The sequence below is a fragment of the Xenopus laevis genome, chromosome 1S, assembly GCF_017654675.1.
Source record: "Xenopus laevis strain J_2021 chromosome 1S, Xenopus_laevis_v10.1, whole genome shotgun sequence".
NCBI lineage: Eukaryota > Metazoa > Chordata > Amphibia > Anura > Pipidae > Xenopus > Xenopus laevis.
The window spans coordinates 65,479,533-65,498,023 of NC_054372.1; the positions used below are offsets into that span (position 1 = coordinate 65,479,533).

At 36.5% G+C, this 18,491-nt stretch overlaps 1 protein-coding gene across 1 annotated transcript in view; it reads right to left on the reverse strand.

The window, feature by feature from the left end:
- XB5957215.S (melanopsin-B-like S homeolog) overlaps positions 1-18,491 on the reverse strand; it is a 46,238-nt gene that overhangs the window by 16,609 nt on the left and 11,138 nt on the right. The window contains exons 2-7 of the mRNA XM_041579677.1: positions 10,965-11,142; positions 9,689-9,751; positions 7,765-7,910; positions 6,261-6,394; positions 3,444-3,647; positions 2,285-2,456 (exon numbers count right to left, since the gene is read on the reverse strand). Of these exons, the coding sequence (XP_041435611.1) occupies positions 2,285-2,456; positions 3,444-3,647; positions 6,261-6,394; positions 7,765-7,910; positions 9,689-9,703 (671 nt within the window). The 5' untranslated portion in view covers positions 9,704-9,751; positions 10,965-11,142. The remainder of the gene's footprint in view (positions 1-2,284; positions 2,457-3,443; positions 3,648-6,260; positions 6,395-7,764; positions 7,911-9,688; positions 9,752-10,964; positions 11,143-18,491) is intronic.

Below are 18,491 nucleotides of genomic sequence, written 5' to 3' on the forward strand. Positions count from 1 at the left end.
TTTTTAAAATTTTCAATTAATAGTTATAGTAAATCAATGTCACAGTAGCACAGTCTTTGCAAAAAGTACATTTGTTTTAACACAAATGCAAATATATATTATTTTCCATATTTTCAATAGTTATAAGCTGTCTCATTCCATTTTTCTAATACGGTTACATAACAGACTTAAATGTGCGGTAAACGTATGGTAAACAGTATATTTGTAAAGTGCTTTTTCCCATGGCAAGGGCGATTAAGATTTTGAATATGCTTTATATATATATATATATATATATATATATATATATATATATATGAAGTTATTGACACAATTTTACTTATCATTTTGATTTAATTGTCCAAATCCCAATGCAGTGTTATCACGCAGTGTTAAAAACAAAAGCAGGCTCATTTAAGTGCCTTCATTTTCATGGCAAACCTAAAAAAGCCAGTGTTTACTATGCCATTTGAAGGCTCTATGCACCATTTATATTGAAGAAAGGAAAATTGTGTTCACAGCGGCATTCCTTTGCGTGTATGCTTAATTGTATCCTTGCAATGGTGTGCAATGTTTTGCTTTAAATGTTTCTATTAAAGGAACAGTTCAGTGTAAAAATAAAAACTGGGTAAATGGATAGTGTATGGGGCTTATTGATACTCGCGCTGGTGTCCCTTCGGTGCACATGTGCACACTGCCGCATCAGTCTCAGCAAACCCGGAAGAGGAGCGGGTATAGGCACAAGTAAGTTTATACATTTGTAATCTTGGATTTTGACTCTGCCTGTTTGACGTACTCTTCTTGGATTCCTCCCTGTACCTTGCCTATTGATTACTGCTGCCAACCTTTCCCTGTTACTGGACTTTGCTTTGCTAAACCCTTGCTATATTGGAACCTGCTGTTGCCGACCTCTGCCTGTTACTGGACTTTGTTTTTGCTGAACCCCTGGCTATATCTGCTGTTGCCAACCCGATTCTGGATTCCGTTTGTCCATCCTCCAACTTATTCTGAGCATGTCGATTGCCGTCCGTTGCCTGTTTGGAATTCATTCCGTCCGTTGTCCATCCAGATTCTTGCCTGGGGACGACTGCTTCTGTGTGCAGGTGGATCATCTTGTCGAGACATCCGGCTCTCATACCTCATCTTCACTGGCTCCCTCTTGTTCCAATCCAAGGGAATGTCAGTGGGAAGCTCCGCAACATCTCGGTTCCAGGACCCAGGTAATATCCTGACAGGCTGTGCAAAATAAAAAATGTCTCTAATATATTTAGTTGGCCAAAAATATTACTGTATGTATAAAGGATGGAGTGATTGGATATCTAACATAATCGCCAGAACACTACTTCCTGCTTTTCAGCTCCATAACTCTGAGTTAGTCAGCGACTTTAAGGGGGGCCACATGGGACATAACTGTTGGTTGAGTTTGCAATTGATCCTTAGCATTAGGCTCAGATTTAAAACAAACGTGTTTGACCCATGTGGCCCCCCTCAAGTCACTGATTGGTTACGACATGGTAACCATTAGTGGAAACCAAGAGAGCTGCAAACATGAATTAGTGTTCTGGCTATTATGTTAGACATCCAGTCACTTCAGCCTTTATAGATTACACATTTGGCTAACTATATTGAAAACATTTTTGATTTTGCACAGCCTGTCCATTTACTCAGTTTTTATACTGAACAATTTCTTTAAATTCAGAATACTCTACAGGCGACAGCTTACCTAATGATTGACAGAATTGCAGTTATTCATACGCTTTTTTATTCTTGTTTTTGTCAGCATTTTTGGTGCTATATCATATTCCCACTACTCATATCACAATGCTTCCAATCAGTAAAATTAGTTGGCAACATCTATACTTTCAGGGGCATATTAATTAACATTGGAGACACACAACCAGGTGCTGTAACAGTAGCAACCAATCTGATCTTTGCTTTTGTTTTCTAACTTGTGGGCAACTGATCAAATCCAATTACTGATTGGTTGGTATTAGCCAAATCAGCGGTGATGTTTGTCTCCAAATTTAATAAATACACCCCTTATTGCCATAGCTAAAATGCTTATAGCATAGCTGCAGTATAGAAAGCATATTTAGGTATACCTGCTTTGGGCCCCATCATTCCGGGTAAACTGGAAGTGATATTATTCAATATTACATTATTTAACTAAATGCAGATATGGTTCCACTTTTAGTTAAAGCGGTCCAAGTGGATTTCTGATATTTCTGAGTCCTAGGAATAGGAGATAGCGCTACATTTAAAACTGCAGAGTAAAAAATACATTGATACAGATAATGCAACTTACCTGCCGGTACTTCGAATAGCCAGAAACATGAAGAAGTAACAATGTGATATTACAATAAGGGGAATGAAGAAGACGCAGCAGCACAGCATCATTGTGTAACTTTTGTTTGACGCTGTAGATGTCACATAGTCCCATGTACAAGATATCTTTAAGCCCTCTGGCACATAGGAACCTAAAAGAAAAGAAGAGTTCATCTGTAAAACTATTTTAGAACACAGGGACTAAGCATTGTATCCAAGATAAGGCTTATCGTGTGTAGTCCTGAGATTTTTCCCGCCACACGTACAGTCTACTAAAAAGTAATTTAAACATTAAATAAATAGAATAGGATTGATATGCCACCAATATGAACTCATGCTGCTTATTACAATGTACTGTTTTATTATTACATAGCAAAGGGAAATCATTTTTTAAGATGTGAATTATTTAATTAGAATAGAGTCTATGGGAGCTGGCCTTCAATGATTTCTGATAATGGATTTCTGGATAAAGGATCCCATACCCATACTGTATATTTAGATTCAATTATATACAAAAAACTAAATGTAGCCCTGTATAACAATGCAGCCCTGGATATTTTCCCTTTCCAAGAATTCATCCAAGCCAGTGACAAATTAAATGTTTCATCATTCTAACTGTAGGAGACCAATAGCTGCAGATTGGTTGCCATAGCAAACTATACCTAGAGTAAACTTTTTACCAGTTATTATTTTATAGCTGTTACAAGTATGGGATCCTTTAGCTTGAAACCCGCTATCCAGAATGCTCCGAATTGCGGAAAGGTCATTAACTCCATTATAATCAAATAATCCACATTTTTTCAAATGTATTTCCTTTTTCTCACTAATAATAAAACCCTTCCTTGTGCTTGATCCAAACTAAGATATAATTTATCCTTATTAGAAGCAAAACCAGCTTATTGAGTTTATTTAATATTTACATGATTTTCTAGTAGACATAAGGTATGAAGATCCAAATTACGGAAAGATCTATTATCCGGAAAACCCTAGGTACCAAGCATTCTGGATAGCAGGTCTATATTATATTAAAAAATGCATTAACTGAATAGGAATGGCACATTCAGATTTATGTAAAAGTATATTGTTGGTGAGGATTATGTGCTCTAGAAAAGTTTATGAGAATAGATTGTTCAACTTACTCCAACCAAGTAATGGTGCCGAGCTCCACATCAATGAATACATCCAGACAAGGACAATAACCTGTGACGTTCTTTTTTTGGAAGACCATTGAATGGATTGTAGAGGTTTTGTGATAACTATATATCGATTGACTGATATAGCCAATAAAGTCATCATAGAGGTTATGCCAAACAATGCCCCACAAAATGCATACACATTACAGCCTAGAAAAGAAGAGGGGAGAAAAGAGAAATTCAACAGTTGATTACTGATTCTGTAACTTATTTTTACTCTTTATACTTTTTATATAAAAAGCAATTTGCCTGTATGTAACGGTACTATCCTTTTATTCTATAAAAGTGGGTACATTATTCCCTAGAGACATTTTAAACTAATGGTATATTAGACAGGCCAGCAGTAGCGATGGGCCAATCTGTGGCGATTCGGAAAAAATCGTGAATTTACAGTGAAATTCGCGAAATGACGAAAAATTTGTGAAACACACTGAAGTCAGTGGGCAAATTTATTCGGCCACCACTAGCCAGCAGTTCTTGTTATGCAATGCATTTTATTGACTTTTAAGCAGAGATTTGCTTGTTTTGTTATTTGCTATGTTTTCAGATTTTTTTCCGAATAAGGTTTGGCTGATATAAAAACAGGTAATCCTCATGTCAGTCACGATTGTTCTTTTCACAAAATGAAATGAGTTAGTAATGAAACCTTCATAGTGCTAAGAAGTAGCAATCAGAGCATTTAAATACACCGTTGTCATGCACTGGATATGTTTATCTTGCTCCTTTATTCAGATTACCCTGCTGTGAAATGTTTTTATCTACCTGGCAGAAAGGATGTGACTAAAATTATTCCTTTTTGCGCACTATGTGTGCGCTATGTGTTATAATGCAAAGAATTATACCTGGACTGAGGATAATAAATGGCTATGTTGGCACTGAACACATTGCTAGTGTGGCATGAATACTGAACTGGTTTTAGGAACATCCATATTCTCTATACCACTTTCTAATATCTATAACTGTTTTCTGATCATCATTATTATCACATCATTATTATCACATATTTCATCTGCCTACTGCTAAGTATTCAACCTTATGTATTATTTAGTATATAATGAAGCAAACTATTGTTTGAAAACTCTTTGTTTTTTGTTTTTTATCTAGAAAGCATATTGATTGTGCTTTGTATTTTATTTTTTCTACAAAAGTGTTGTGCTACTAAGGAGCTTAATGGTAGCAGATACAGGTCAGACTGGGGAAGTACAATCCTCCACTTCTCCTGAAGCTTTTCTCTCTTGGAACCAGAGACGCATGCATGAGTAGCGTATGGAGCGGGAAGATGCGTGTACAAGGAAGATGCGTGTACAAGGAAGATGCGTGTACAAGTTGGATAAGTGTCCTACAATAGCAACAGTTTGCTTGCTAGGGTTAAGGTTTTGTGGGTTACGGCTCTGTGTTTGTAGAATTTTTATTATTGCAAAACAACATTATTTAAAAACTATTAAGTGAAGGTTAACCTCACTTCTTATGTATTGTTATCTTCTATACACAATTTAATGTAATTAATTGATTTCTATATCCTCATTTCCCAGAAGCATTAGTAAGCATTAATAAGGCATAGTTCAAGGCGCAAAACAGTTGCTAACCATTGGGATTTGTGGGCCAGCCCAATACCTGCGCGATACCGGGGCGGGTTCGAGCCGACCTGTCGCCCCTTTTGTGACATCATTAGCGGGGCAGGGTGGCAGGGGTCTATAAAAGGAAGGCAGAAGTCGGGTGCGTGGGTTACTGTTGGGTGCGGGTCGAGTTTTCACTACTAACCCTCATGTTTTTTTCATATATACACCATGCCCAGCTAGTAGCACCTGCTTTCCCAGTGTTTGACAGCATTATATTCATAAGGGGCAGACTGGGGGAGCATGTAGGAAATTTGATATATCACATAAACTTTAATTGAATTGAGGTATCACCTTGCCTTTATATTTTCTTAATCATATGCACACACATAGCTATTTAACCATTCACACACGTGCACACAATCACTCTGAGTAAGTGCCCAGCTATGGGGCATGAAACGCATTACAATTGTACACCCTCCACTGTAATCCTTCCTATGCGTTAATAAAGCCGAACGTTGATGTTAACTGTGCTGGATTGCTCGTGTTCTTGATCTGCGCTCCGCAGCGGTATGTGGGTTTGATGTAGTAGACGGTGAGGAGTGACCGGCATATCGCGAGAGCAGCGATCGAGCAGGACGACACATTGGTCCGGGTTTGCTCCGCCATTAACGCATCGTGAGTAGAAGTTAGGAAATTTGCACTCCTTGGTCCTTTAGGACTTGTGTCTAGGCTCTTGGCAAATTAGCTAATTGCCATGTTTCTATAAGTGGTATGTGAAAGCCAAAATAGCGGTTAATGACTTTGTTTATCTATCCATGTTCCTATTATACCCCTTGAATGCCAGACCACTCAGTTTCCTTACTGACACGTTGTAATGGGAGTAGAAAAACGTGGCAGGAGCTTGTGAACAACTTGGCATTGAGACAGTGGCTGCTTAGGAAGGGTCAATACTTGAGAACTGAGACATTAATACCTTCACAGAAGCTTAAGGGAAAATATAAATTAACCTCTTATTTCCTATAAGTAAATCCATCAGGAAACTGTAATTATAGTGAGCTACAGTGCATTTTCTTTGATTTTCTAGCATCTTAGATAATTCTCGAATACTAATGCAATAATACAAAATTGATTGTAATATTATATTATGCGGCTAATCTGTGATGCGCATTTAAATGGTAGAAATTGGTTTATGGAAAATAATTACCTATATCTCCAAGTATCCACTCCTTGTGCAAGCTGTTAAGGAAGCAAACTGGTGCCTGTGTTGCTGACATTAAAAAATCACTGATTGCTAAGTTTATTATAAAGTAGTTGGGTGCCGTTCTCAGCTTCTTGTTGCTGGGGAAAGAGAGACAAGAAATGAAACCTTTGATTCTTGAGTCAATGCAATGTGTACTCAATGGAATACATTGTATGAAACAATGATTCAAACAGATTTGAATAATGCATAGAAAATACACACTGATTTAAACTCAAATCAAGAGAACATCATTAAAGTCTGCTGGTATTGGTTTTTTAGAGCGACAGTGAAATAATTTTTTCCCAATGCTCAGGTATGGGACCTGTTATCCATAATGCTCGGGACCTGGGGTTTTCTGGATAAGGGATCTTTCTGTAATTAGGATCTTCATGCCTTAAGTCTATTAGAAAATCATATAAACTTTAAATAAACCTAATAGGCTGGTTTTGCTTCCAATAAGGATTAATTATATCTTAGTTGGGATCAAGTACAAGGTACTGTTTTATTATTACAGAGAAAAAGGAAATCATTTTTAAAAATTTGGATTATTTAGATAAAATGGAGTCTATGGGAGATGGCCATTCCATAATTCGGAGCTTCCTGGATAACGGGTTTCTGGATAAAGGATCCCATACTTGTATTTGCTTTTTACAGACACATATGGATGTGCATTGCTGGATAATCAAAAGCACAGTTTACATTAGATGCATAAGAATTAAGATAAGGAAATATGTACATAGAAGAATGTTGTAGGCAATGTTTTTGTTGTTTCCCCACAAATATAAAACTGAAATGTGGGTCTTGCAAGAAAACAACTGTATTAATTATCTTTACTTACTGGTATGTTTCTTAAAAACATATATTTTTTTAATAAGCTTTATGCAGGCTATAATATAGACCTCTTTGAATGCGTGTGTGCATAGAAGTGCAGGAGCGTGGTAGAATATATTGGTGAGAAAATGCTTTTGATGTTTAGGTTCAATAAAATTGATTAAATTATGATTGGTCACATATATGATTGAATAACAAAATAACACCCTGCGGACAAAACTGCACGACTGAGTGTGGTTATCCTGTCCTATAGTAATGTAAAAATCATTGGACATCCATTGATTTCTACATGAACTCGGCACATCTGAATTGGAGTACTTTTTTACTGGACTTTAACACCATCGAATTTAATAAATTTCAAGAAATTCTGGGTTTTTTTCTACAAAAAAATTGGTGGCTTTAAAAAGTAACCCCCTATGTGTAATTTTATTGATGGGTAATAAGCAAGGAGAGATCTGCTCAAGTTCTGTTGTCATAAAGAATATTCCTGACACTTATTATTATTATTATTATTATTATTTTTATTATTATTAATAACTTATCTTATCCAGGTCAATATAATCTATAATATACTATAATGTATATACTATAATGTACTGTAACTATGTGTGTATAAAACGTGACTATAATTCTGTACCTGTAAAATGCATAGAGGACTAACAGGTTTCCTATAATTCCCACAGAACCGATTATCAGTATGAAGCTTCCAATTGTGTAAAGAACCTGAACTGGGACATCTTGCTGTGCCATTGCATCCTGAAGATGTGTTCCATATTCAATAGTCTACATAAGAGGAAGAGAATAAATAAATACATTATTTTATGGGTTTCTACTATCTGTGTTCATGATGCTTTATTACTGCAGTGACAATTCCATTGCAAGCCGGTCACATTCTGCTTATTTGCACTTCTATGAGAGTAACTAATCTCGCAAATCTGCTCCAGGCTGTGACTGAATACTGTCAGGTGCTATGATAGGTTAATATAGTGAATAATGTACCCCCCTATTGTATAATATAAAGAAATTAGAGGAGTTCCGTGATTATATAAAGCCACAAGGCTGGAGAGTGAGTGCTTTTATACAGGTTGTGCACTCTTAAGTTTTAGTGAGTCATGTGACAGAAATGACATCACTAAGCACCAATTATAACTGATGATATCCCTAATCACCAGTTCTAAGGATATAATTTACAGTATATTTGTGTGTATTATATATGAATACAAGTAGAGTTGTTATACCGTGTTAGCCAGTAAAAATGTTACATGGCAGCCCTTTTGAAATAAAAAATACCTTTTTTTTATACCACTTTTGTTATTTTTTTAATTTCAAAAGGGTTGCCCTGTAACATATTATATATACACACACACACACACACACACATAATTAATGCATAAAAGAAAAAGGAAAGCATGTAATTTGTAGGAGCAGTTTTAGTCATTGGTGACTTTCACAACAGGCTTCAAACCATTTTCTTGAGAACTAGCGCACCAATTAAACAAAAAATGGAGGCATGATATACTTTGGAGATTTGTTATTGCTATTTTGCAGACAAGAAGGAATTGGTATTTCCCTTGGTTTTGCTTGTGCAGGTTTTAAGAAAGGGAATCCCATGACAGGAATAGAATAAAGTGACAGCTAACACTTTTGAAGCTGAAGCAATCAAGATGTCTTCTGTGCAAACATGACAGCTCACAGGAATGGAAAAATATCCAGGGTATATTGGATGATAGGTGATATATTATATATTATGAATGAGTTCAGTGCCTGAACTTTAGCAGAGGACCCCTATTAATTATAGTTTATGCAATACTCATATAAAAAAACATTCCAGTAGCAAACAATAGTCATGTTCAAAATATTTTTCATTCATTTTTAAAGAATGCTGTAAAAACATGGTTATCACCTTGAACAGTTTTGATCCCCATTTTTGCTGCAAAAAATTGAATGTGATTATGAATCAAACTGCCCTTTTTATTGACTTCTTATAATTGACTGCTAAATCAACAATTTTATAAACCCTGGCTATATAAATACAGCAGACTGACACCCAAATATATAAATAGACTTAGAAATCAGACCAGCCAGTGCCCAGCTAAATGTTTCCTCCTTATACATATCAGTGTCTATGTCTGTGCTTTTAAAATACATACGTGTTCATGCTTTTCTTCCAAAAAGATATATTTTAGACATTTAGCAGATACTAGAGAAAACAGAAACAACTAAGGGTTTCCTTTGTTAAACCTTTTTTAATCATTTTACCAATGCTTAATACTTTAAAACAGATAACAAGGGTTTTGTATTTAACTTAGTATTTTATTTTCTGTGCTGAAACACATCAAATCTGATTTGCATAGGGCATTAACAATATGTATGTATATTAGTGCTCAGGGTCAATACTGAGCTATGATATGTTAAAAGCAGTCAAACACATTCAGAAGAACGCAAACCTTTTTCAGACTTGATGTGTGTCAAACCTTTCATGACATGAGCTGCTGGATTCCATCATTCAATCTTTCATAAATCCACCCACTATAGATTTTAGGCACCATCTCATGGCTTACTTTTTCAAGATCCATCTTTGTCAGAGTAATCTAAGCTTCTGAAGCTGAAACGTTCACTTGGATCTGAAGGAGATAAAGAAAAGAGTTGGCCAATACAGTATCTTGAGATGCTTAAGTGTGGTTTTTCTCTCTACAAGAGAGACATTTATCTGAAACTAATTTCCACTAAATAATTGCAGTAGTGTATCTTAAGCAATAATACCAAGGCAGCATTTGTAGGTTTCTCTAATAAATTAAATGCAGCTATAGCATTCATTATTTTCCCTCCAATCTGATTCTTTCAGAAAACTAAAAATGTAATGGTCAATATATTCACACTTTTAGCTTTTTATGGCGTCCTTGCTGATTACTCAAGTAAGAGTTGTGGCCAAGCTTTAGAAATTTACATTTTATTAAATAATCCACACAATCTAATGACATCTGTTTCCTACATCTTCTTTCTGTCCAAGCAATAGGGCATTAATTCATTCAATTCCAATATGCCAGTAAGGTTAAGATTTTGTAATATGTCATAGGTCACAGTTTAATATCATAAAGCACTGTTTAATGTTAAATAAAACATTATAACCTCTAGCTATAAAGAATAAGGTATGAATATTTATATGTATATCGAGTTGTAGTATGTTATGTTATATTATTTTGTAAATACATAGGATTTGGTTTTTTCAGTTTAATACATTTGCCAGAGATAGACAATTAGCTATCAGCTATCAGCAGCCTTACAAGCTATTGTTAGAAATTGCTAACATGGCACTGTTTCACAGAGTCTATAAGGATTCCCTAAAACTACATATAAGGTTGTGCTGATATTCAGCAATATCAATAGTAAACAATCCCTAAGAATATTATACCTTTAACTGGCAAATGGGTGGGATTATGTGGAACATGATCTATGCTAAAACATTATAAAACAAGACTAATTTCAAAGGAAATCTTTGTTGTAAGTTTTGAGGGTTTCCAGAAAGTTCCCTACTTTCACTTGACAATCTTCTGGAAAAATATATAAACAATTTAAAAATATTACATATTGCAATCACTTATATGATATATATGAGCAGGTATAACTTTCCTTTAAAACATTAAAACACACAGAAAAAAGTATAAAATGAAGAGCAGTTAAACTGTCATTAGAATACTATTATCTGCACCATAGGGAAATTAAACCTTAAGGATAGTCTATTACTTAAGTCTGATTCTAATTTTGTGGAAACAAAAAAAATTGCTTTCAAATTGGTACCAGTGAAATGCCACGTCAAACTGCATTAAATCAACCTACCTTACTGTAATAGATGCACAGGGAATGCCTTCAGGAAAAACTTGGTGTGAATGCAACTGTTTTTCTTTAGCGGAGCCATAAACACCAGTAGGCATCCCAAGGCAAGAAATCTGTCTTACAAAAGCAGTCCCCAACAACAGATGGTGATGGTCATCAGTGGCCCAGGGCTCCAATATTCCTGTAAAAAGTGCATTATTATATTTTATATTTAAATAAATAGGCAGCCAAGTCTCTTCCAAACTGACAAATATATGTACTCTCAGATAGAAACATGTGATACACGTGATAAAATAGGCACAAGTTAGGCATTCTAGTATTATTGTTACAGGCCTGTAATGGCTTCTGATTCTGATACAGAAGGAGAAGCTCCAATGGAATTATAAATGAATTTTCATTGCAATAATAAGTGGCTGGAATTTTAATGTCATCCCTGAAGTCCAAAATGTTTCAGTTCTTTACAAAGATGTAGTGTGGTAAACCCTGAAGGCATCTATTCATTACGGCAAAATATAAGAGCTTTGGAATAAAAAATGTGCAGACAGAATTCAACGATTGCATTTATCCTGTCACATGTGTAAAGAATATAATATCACAGCACTTAAGGCAGTGTTTATATATGCACAAGATCAAAAACTGCAATTATATTTTCCCATTAAGGAATGAGGTAGAATGTTAATGGCATTAAAAAAGCTTCCCACATCATAATGCTGAACATTTATACCGACTTTACATCAGTTTTATGAAAAAGTTGTTATGTGTGCTCCAAAAGATTGCGACAACTTCAAGCACTTTTTAAAAGTGCGCAATTAACCCTTTAAGTGCCACAGAACGTAGAATCTACGTTCTGTGGAAAAGTAACTTGAAATGCCACAGAACGTAGATTCTACGTTCTGCAGCACTTCCGGGTTCTGGAGCGGAGGAGCGGCTGTTAGAGCCGCTCGCTCCGTTCCGCATCGATCCCCTGCCCCTAGGCAACGAGCAGAGCAGGGGATCGAGTGGCCCCTGGGGCGCGATCGCCCAGGGGCCCAAAAACAGCAGCAGGCACGTGTAACTTACGTGTCCTGCTGCTGCAGCCTACACCGCGCTGGATATCTCCGCCCCCACAGCACAGGCACACAGAGGATGTCGCAGATCTCTTCCTGAGGCCCTTCCAGATCGCCTGCAACAGTCTCCAGCGACTTTTTCAGGTTAGTGCAACAATTACACACACAAACACACCAACACACACTTATTACAGTAATACACACTTAGATTCACACTTACACACACTTACACATACATTTTTGGGGATTGGGGGGGTCACTTACACTCACTGCACTTACACACATGTGCACACGCACACACGCGCACATAACATGTAATTTACCATTTGTACACACGCACACGCACATACATGGCATTGTGGCTTTTTTTTTTCTTATCGCATCGTTTCTTTTTTTGGCTGAAAAAAATGTTTTATTGCCATTACGAATAGCGTATTCGCTAACCGTACTGTGCAATATCTTTTTTATGTTATTTTGGTGATTATATTGCAATTTTGGGTATTTTGGTGCATTTTTAGCCATTTTATTGAATTTTTAGCCATTTTATTGCATTTTCAGCTCTGCGTATGTTGTGTTCACTTGTTTCTAGCCGTATAACCTGTTTGGCCCAGCTAAAATATTCAAACTGTGATTCTGACGGCCGATAACACTAGTCTGGAAAAAAAACATTGATTTTTGTGGTTTTATTGGATTTTTTTGCATTTCACTCTTTACTGCCTTATTTTGTTTTGCCTTGTAAATTTTATTTACTATATATCCATTTGGGGTCTCTGTGCGCCACATAGTTTGGTATATCTATGCATATTGGGCATCAAAGTGTTCAGTAGACCCCTGGCGTTCATATTTAGGATGTTTTATGCTGATACATTACGAAATGTGGGGCATATAATGGGGTAAAATTCAAGCTTTGTGACGATTTTCAGAAATTTCATAAAAACCGTTATGTTCAGCATTGCTTTGCAGTTTGGCAGTTTACAGTAGAAACATTTATTTACCCATATTGTATTCGTCAGAATGTGTACTTTCTGAAAATATATGGTTTTCTGGGGTCTCTGTACTGTTAGGGGGGTCTAATGTCGCATAATACACACACCAGGTGCTCAAATTGAAGCAGCCAGCGCGTCAGCCGTGAAAATGTATATACACTATTGTCATTTGGGGGTCTCTGTGTGCCACATAGTTTGGTATATCTATGCATATTGGGCATCAAAGTGTTCAGTAGACCCCTGGCGTTCATATTTAGGATGTTTTATGCTGATACGTTACGAAATGTGGGGCATATAATGGGGTAAATTCAAGCTTTGTGACGATTTTCAGAAATTTGATAAAAACCGTTATGTTCAGCATTGCTTTGCAGTTTGGCAGTTTGCAGTAGAAACACTTATTTACCCATATTGGATTCGTCAGAATGTGTACTTTCTGAAAATATATGGTTTTTCTGGGGTCTCTGTACTGTTAGGGGGTCTAATGTCGCATAATACACACTCCAGGTGCTCATATTGCAGCAGCCAGAGCGTCAGCCGTGAAAATGTATATACACTATTGTCATTTGGGGGTCTCTGTGCGCCACATAGTTTGGTATATCTATGCATATTGGGCATCAAAGTGTTCAGTAGACCCCTGGCGTTCATATTTAGGATGTTTTATGCTGATACGTTACGAAATGTGTGGCATATAATGGGGTAAAATTCAAGCTTTGTGACGATTTTCCGAAATTTGATAAAAAACGTTATGTTCAGCATTGCTTTGCAGTTTGGCAGTTTGCAGTAGAAACACTTATTTACCCATATTGGATTCGTCAGAATGTGTACTTTCTGAAAATATATGGTTTTCTGGGGTCTCTGTACTGTTAGGTGGGCTAATGTCGCATAATACACACACCGGGTGGTTATATTGCAGCAGCCAGCGCGTCAGCCGTGAAAATGTCTATACATATTGTCATTTGGGGGTCTCTGTGCGCCACATAGTTTGGTATATCTATGCACATTGGGTATCAAACTGTTTAGTAGACCCATATGTTTATATTTAGGATGCTTTATGCTGGTAATGATACATGGACAATACGATGCTGGAAAGTTGAAGCTTTGAGGCAATTTCCAGATATTTCACCAAAACCGCCAAATTTGGCAAAACCTTGCGACTCAGTAGTTTGGAGCAGAAAGGCATGGGTACCCATTTTAGATTCTGTAGAATGTGTACTTTCCAAAAATATATGGGGTTGGGGGGTAAACATATATTTCTGTGTTTTTACCCCACAAAAATGCAGTCAATGTGTTGATTTTTCATTAGCTGAAGTTACCCACCGGACAATTTGTATGTGCTAACTTCATTTTGGGGCCTCTAAATGCCATATACTTTGGTAAACTTATGAACAATGGCCACCAAAATGTTCAGAGGAACCCTGGCAATCATATTTAGGGTGCTTTTTCTTAGTACGTAATGACACATGGGTGATATGGTGCTGGGAAGTTGAAGCTTTGAGGCAATTTTCAGATATTTCACCAAAACCGACAACTTTGGGAAAGCCTTGCGACTCAGTAGTTTGGAGCAATAAGGCATGGGTACCCATTTTAGATTCTGTAGAATGTGTACTTTCCAAAAATGTATGGGTTTGGGGGGTAAACATATATTTCTGTGTTTTTACCCCACAAAAATGCAGTCAATGTGTTGATTTTTCATTAGCTGAAGTTACCCACAGGACTGTTTGTATGCGCTAACTTCATTTTGGGGCCTCTAAATGCCAGATACTTTGGTAAACTTATGAACAATGGCCACCAAAATGTTCAGAGGAACCCTGGCAATCATATTTAGGGTGCTTTTTCTTAGTACGTAATGATACATGGGCGATATGGTGCTGGGAAGTTGAAGCTTTGAGGAAATTTTCATATATTTCACCAAAACCGACAATTGTGGGAAAGCCTTGCGACTCAGTAGTTTGGAGCAGAAAGGCATGGGTACCCATTTTAGATTCAGTAGAATGTGTACTTTCCAAAAATATATGGGTTTGGGGGGTAAACATATATTTCTGTGTTTTTACCCCACAAAAAATGCAGTCAATGTGTTGATTTCTCAGTAGCTGAAGTAAAGTCCTGAACAATTTGGATGTGCTAACTACATATTGGTGTCTCTAAATGCCAGATACTTTGGTAAACCTATGCACAATGGTTATCAAATTGTTCAGTGGACCCCTGGCAATCATATTTCAGGTGCTTTTTCTTGGTACCTAATATAGTTTGGGATATGCGGAGCAGCAAAATAAAACCTTTGAAATGATTTTTCAGAATTTTGAATTTTTTGTTGAAAAAACGCTATGTTCAGACAAGCTTTTATGTCTGGTAGTTGGGAGTAAAGAGACATAGTTACCCATTTTGTAATCGGCAGAATGTGTACTTTTCAAAAATGTATGGTTTTCTGGGGTAAACCTACGGTTTCAGGATTTTTTGCCTTGGAATCTAAAGCATGCCGTTTTCTGCCTTAGTGCTTTCAAAATTCGGTAATATACTGCCGGGAGTTTTTGCTGTACAGAAATCCTAAATCTCCCTAAAACTATACATATCTGGTATTGGCACGTTCGAGAGACATAAGGCTTTTCAAATCAGTTGGATTTTCATCCGTAAAATGAAATATTTTTCTGGTATAAATTGATATACGATGAAAAATGGTAATTTTTCATTTTTTTTTGGTATTTAGCACTATAAATTTTTTTGCACAGGTGGAAATACATGAAAACTCAGGCAGATTTAGAAAGCTCAGTTTCTACGGAAAAAAACAATGTATAGTTTTCCTAGGTAAACTATAGGTTTCCCCTCAGAAAATGCCCCTAAAGTGCGAGAGCACAAAATGTTTCAAAAACGGCTGGCATTTCGCGTAACCAAAATGTGAAATTCTGCTGGCACTTAAAGGGTTAAAATTTGCAATGCAATAATAGTTTAAGGAATAATATTACATTGCAAAATACAATTTTTTTTCTTATTTCTGCAAATTGCTTTTCCCTTAGCAACTCTTATTAGTGAAGTAAGCAACACAACAAGCTTTGTTGTTAAAAAGCATGGTAATTGAACTGTGTTTGTAAATGGCCCTCAACAAGCAGCATGGGCTATACACTGTCCACCTAAATACTATTTACATCCTATTCAACAAGCACAAGAGAGGAGCCATTTGTCCTGCATACACCTTTAGCTAATGGAACTCCGGTAGCTACTAGGGGTGGTTGGGGGCTGGGGCCTTAAAGTGGACCTGTCACCTACACATAAAAAACTGCATAATCTTATCTTCAGAGTGACCACCTCTTACCCGCCTTGATGTTTCATTTGCTATGTCCTCTACCCTCTTAATGATATGTCCACCACTATGACAGTACTCAAAAAGGTTTGAATCAAAACTGTTTATTGTTGTTTATTGTACGGTTCGGATGGCAATGTGTAAGTATTATGTGTCTAAACAGTTCTGTAGGCTGGGATACTCCCAGTGACTACAAATCTAGAACCACTTTTGTGTACAATTCTTTTCTTTGTCTTTTTATCTGCAAATAAAAATAAAACTTTAATAAAAAAAAAAAAAAAATACTGCATAATGAAAATCCTTTCCAAATGAAATATGGAACCCCAAAATTTTTTTTCATTAAAACATCCATACCTGTTATAAAGGTGTTTAAATATCTAAACTGTCAATCAAATATTACCTGCCCCGCCTTTATGCCTGTGGCATAGAGGAGGGGCAGTCAAATACTTTTACTTTCCATTTAGCACTTCCTAGATGTGATTGCTCTCCTCACATTCCCCCTTCCCTCCTCAGGCCCTATATTTGTGTAGGGCACTGCACATGGACATTAGGCCCCCATTCTGGTGCATACACAAGATTTGGAGTGATACACAATTTCCCTTAATAACCGTGTCCACAAAATGGCAGCTGCCTGCTTGCTGTGATTGTATAATTCCAAAACAGAAGGAAACACAATTTAGATGATAAATACAGTGTAAGTAAAATTATTTTGCTCAACCAACATGATAGAAAATAATTTGAAATTATTTCTTAGGGTGACAGGTCCCCTTTAATCCAGCCCAAACCACCCCTACTAGTTATTACTCCTCTGCCTGTTGAGTACATTTCATTTCAATGAACACCCACTAGACTAGAATGGGTTGAGTTAGAAATGTCTAACATGGAAGTATATTTGATGCTGTTTTAAAGGTTTATTGCCTCCTTACACTCTACACAGACTTAAGAAAATGTACAGAAAAGAACTACAATACCAGTTGGATAACGAGATGGAGCTATACATTGGAATATGTAACACCTGGATATTAAACAGACTTATTATTATATTATTATTACTAACTGGGCAAAGGGCAGAGACCCCCATCCTCCCTACTCCATAGGTCACCACATTGTTACTACCTGGCATAGTAAGCCTGTTCCTAAAAAGATGACAGACTGAGATGGTTAATGTGTCTGGATTTCTCTCTCCTTCAAGCTGGGCCGTATTCATATCAATCCTGGGCCGCATGCGGATCATGTTGTTTTAAGTTTTGTCAAATTAGGGAGTGGCTTAGAATCACAATGAACTTCTTTTTATGGAAAGTCTTAATTGCTTTCTATTGTGTTTTAATTAAGTACTCTACCTTTATTCTACTCTACTCTACTAAAATAGCTACTTTATAGTCAACCCAAATAACAATAAAAAATAGCAATTATACTAGTGTTATTTTAAGATAGGAGCAAGTACTGGACTGCAAAATTATGTCCCTTAAAGGGCATGTAAAGCCAAAAAAATAAAATCCCATTTTTACTTTCTTTAATGAAAAAGAAACCTATCTCCAATATACTTTAATAAAAAAATGTGTACCATTTTTATAAGAAACCTGACTGTATGTAGTGAAATTCTCCCTTCATTTACTGCTGTGGATAGGAATTGTCAGATGGCCCCTAACTGCTGAGCAGGGAAACAATCATACTTATGAACAGCAGGGGGAGCCCTGCCTTACTTACCAGCCATGCAGAACTCAAGCAGCTTTGTTAATGACAATCCCTAAGCAGCCCAGACCACACTGAGCATGTGCACAGTCTTAGTCTTGCAAAGATGTTTAACAAAGTTATAAGATTGTGACCCCCTGTAGACAAATTTAAAAGCATAAATTATTTGTTTGATTAGGCTTGTGGTGCAGTAAGTTCATGTTTTTATTTAGTATACAAAATACAGCATTTCTAGCCTCATTCTATTTTAGACTTTACATGCCCTTTAAAGAGACTTACACTAAAGGGCAGATTTATCAAGGGTTGAATGGAAAATGTTAATTTTCAAGGGTTTTTTTTTTCGACGAATTTCTGTTTAAGTCAACAGGAGAGGTCCTGGGATCAATTTTGAGTTGTTTGCAGCCTTCCTATCATTCTCCGAAAAAAACTTGAATCGAGTTTTCAAATTTGAATCGAATTCAATTTGAGTTTTCGGGTCAACTCTTTTCATGCAAGTTTTAAAAAATTAATC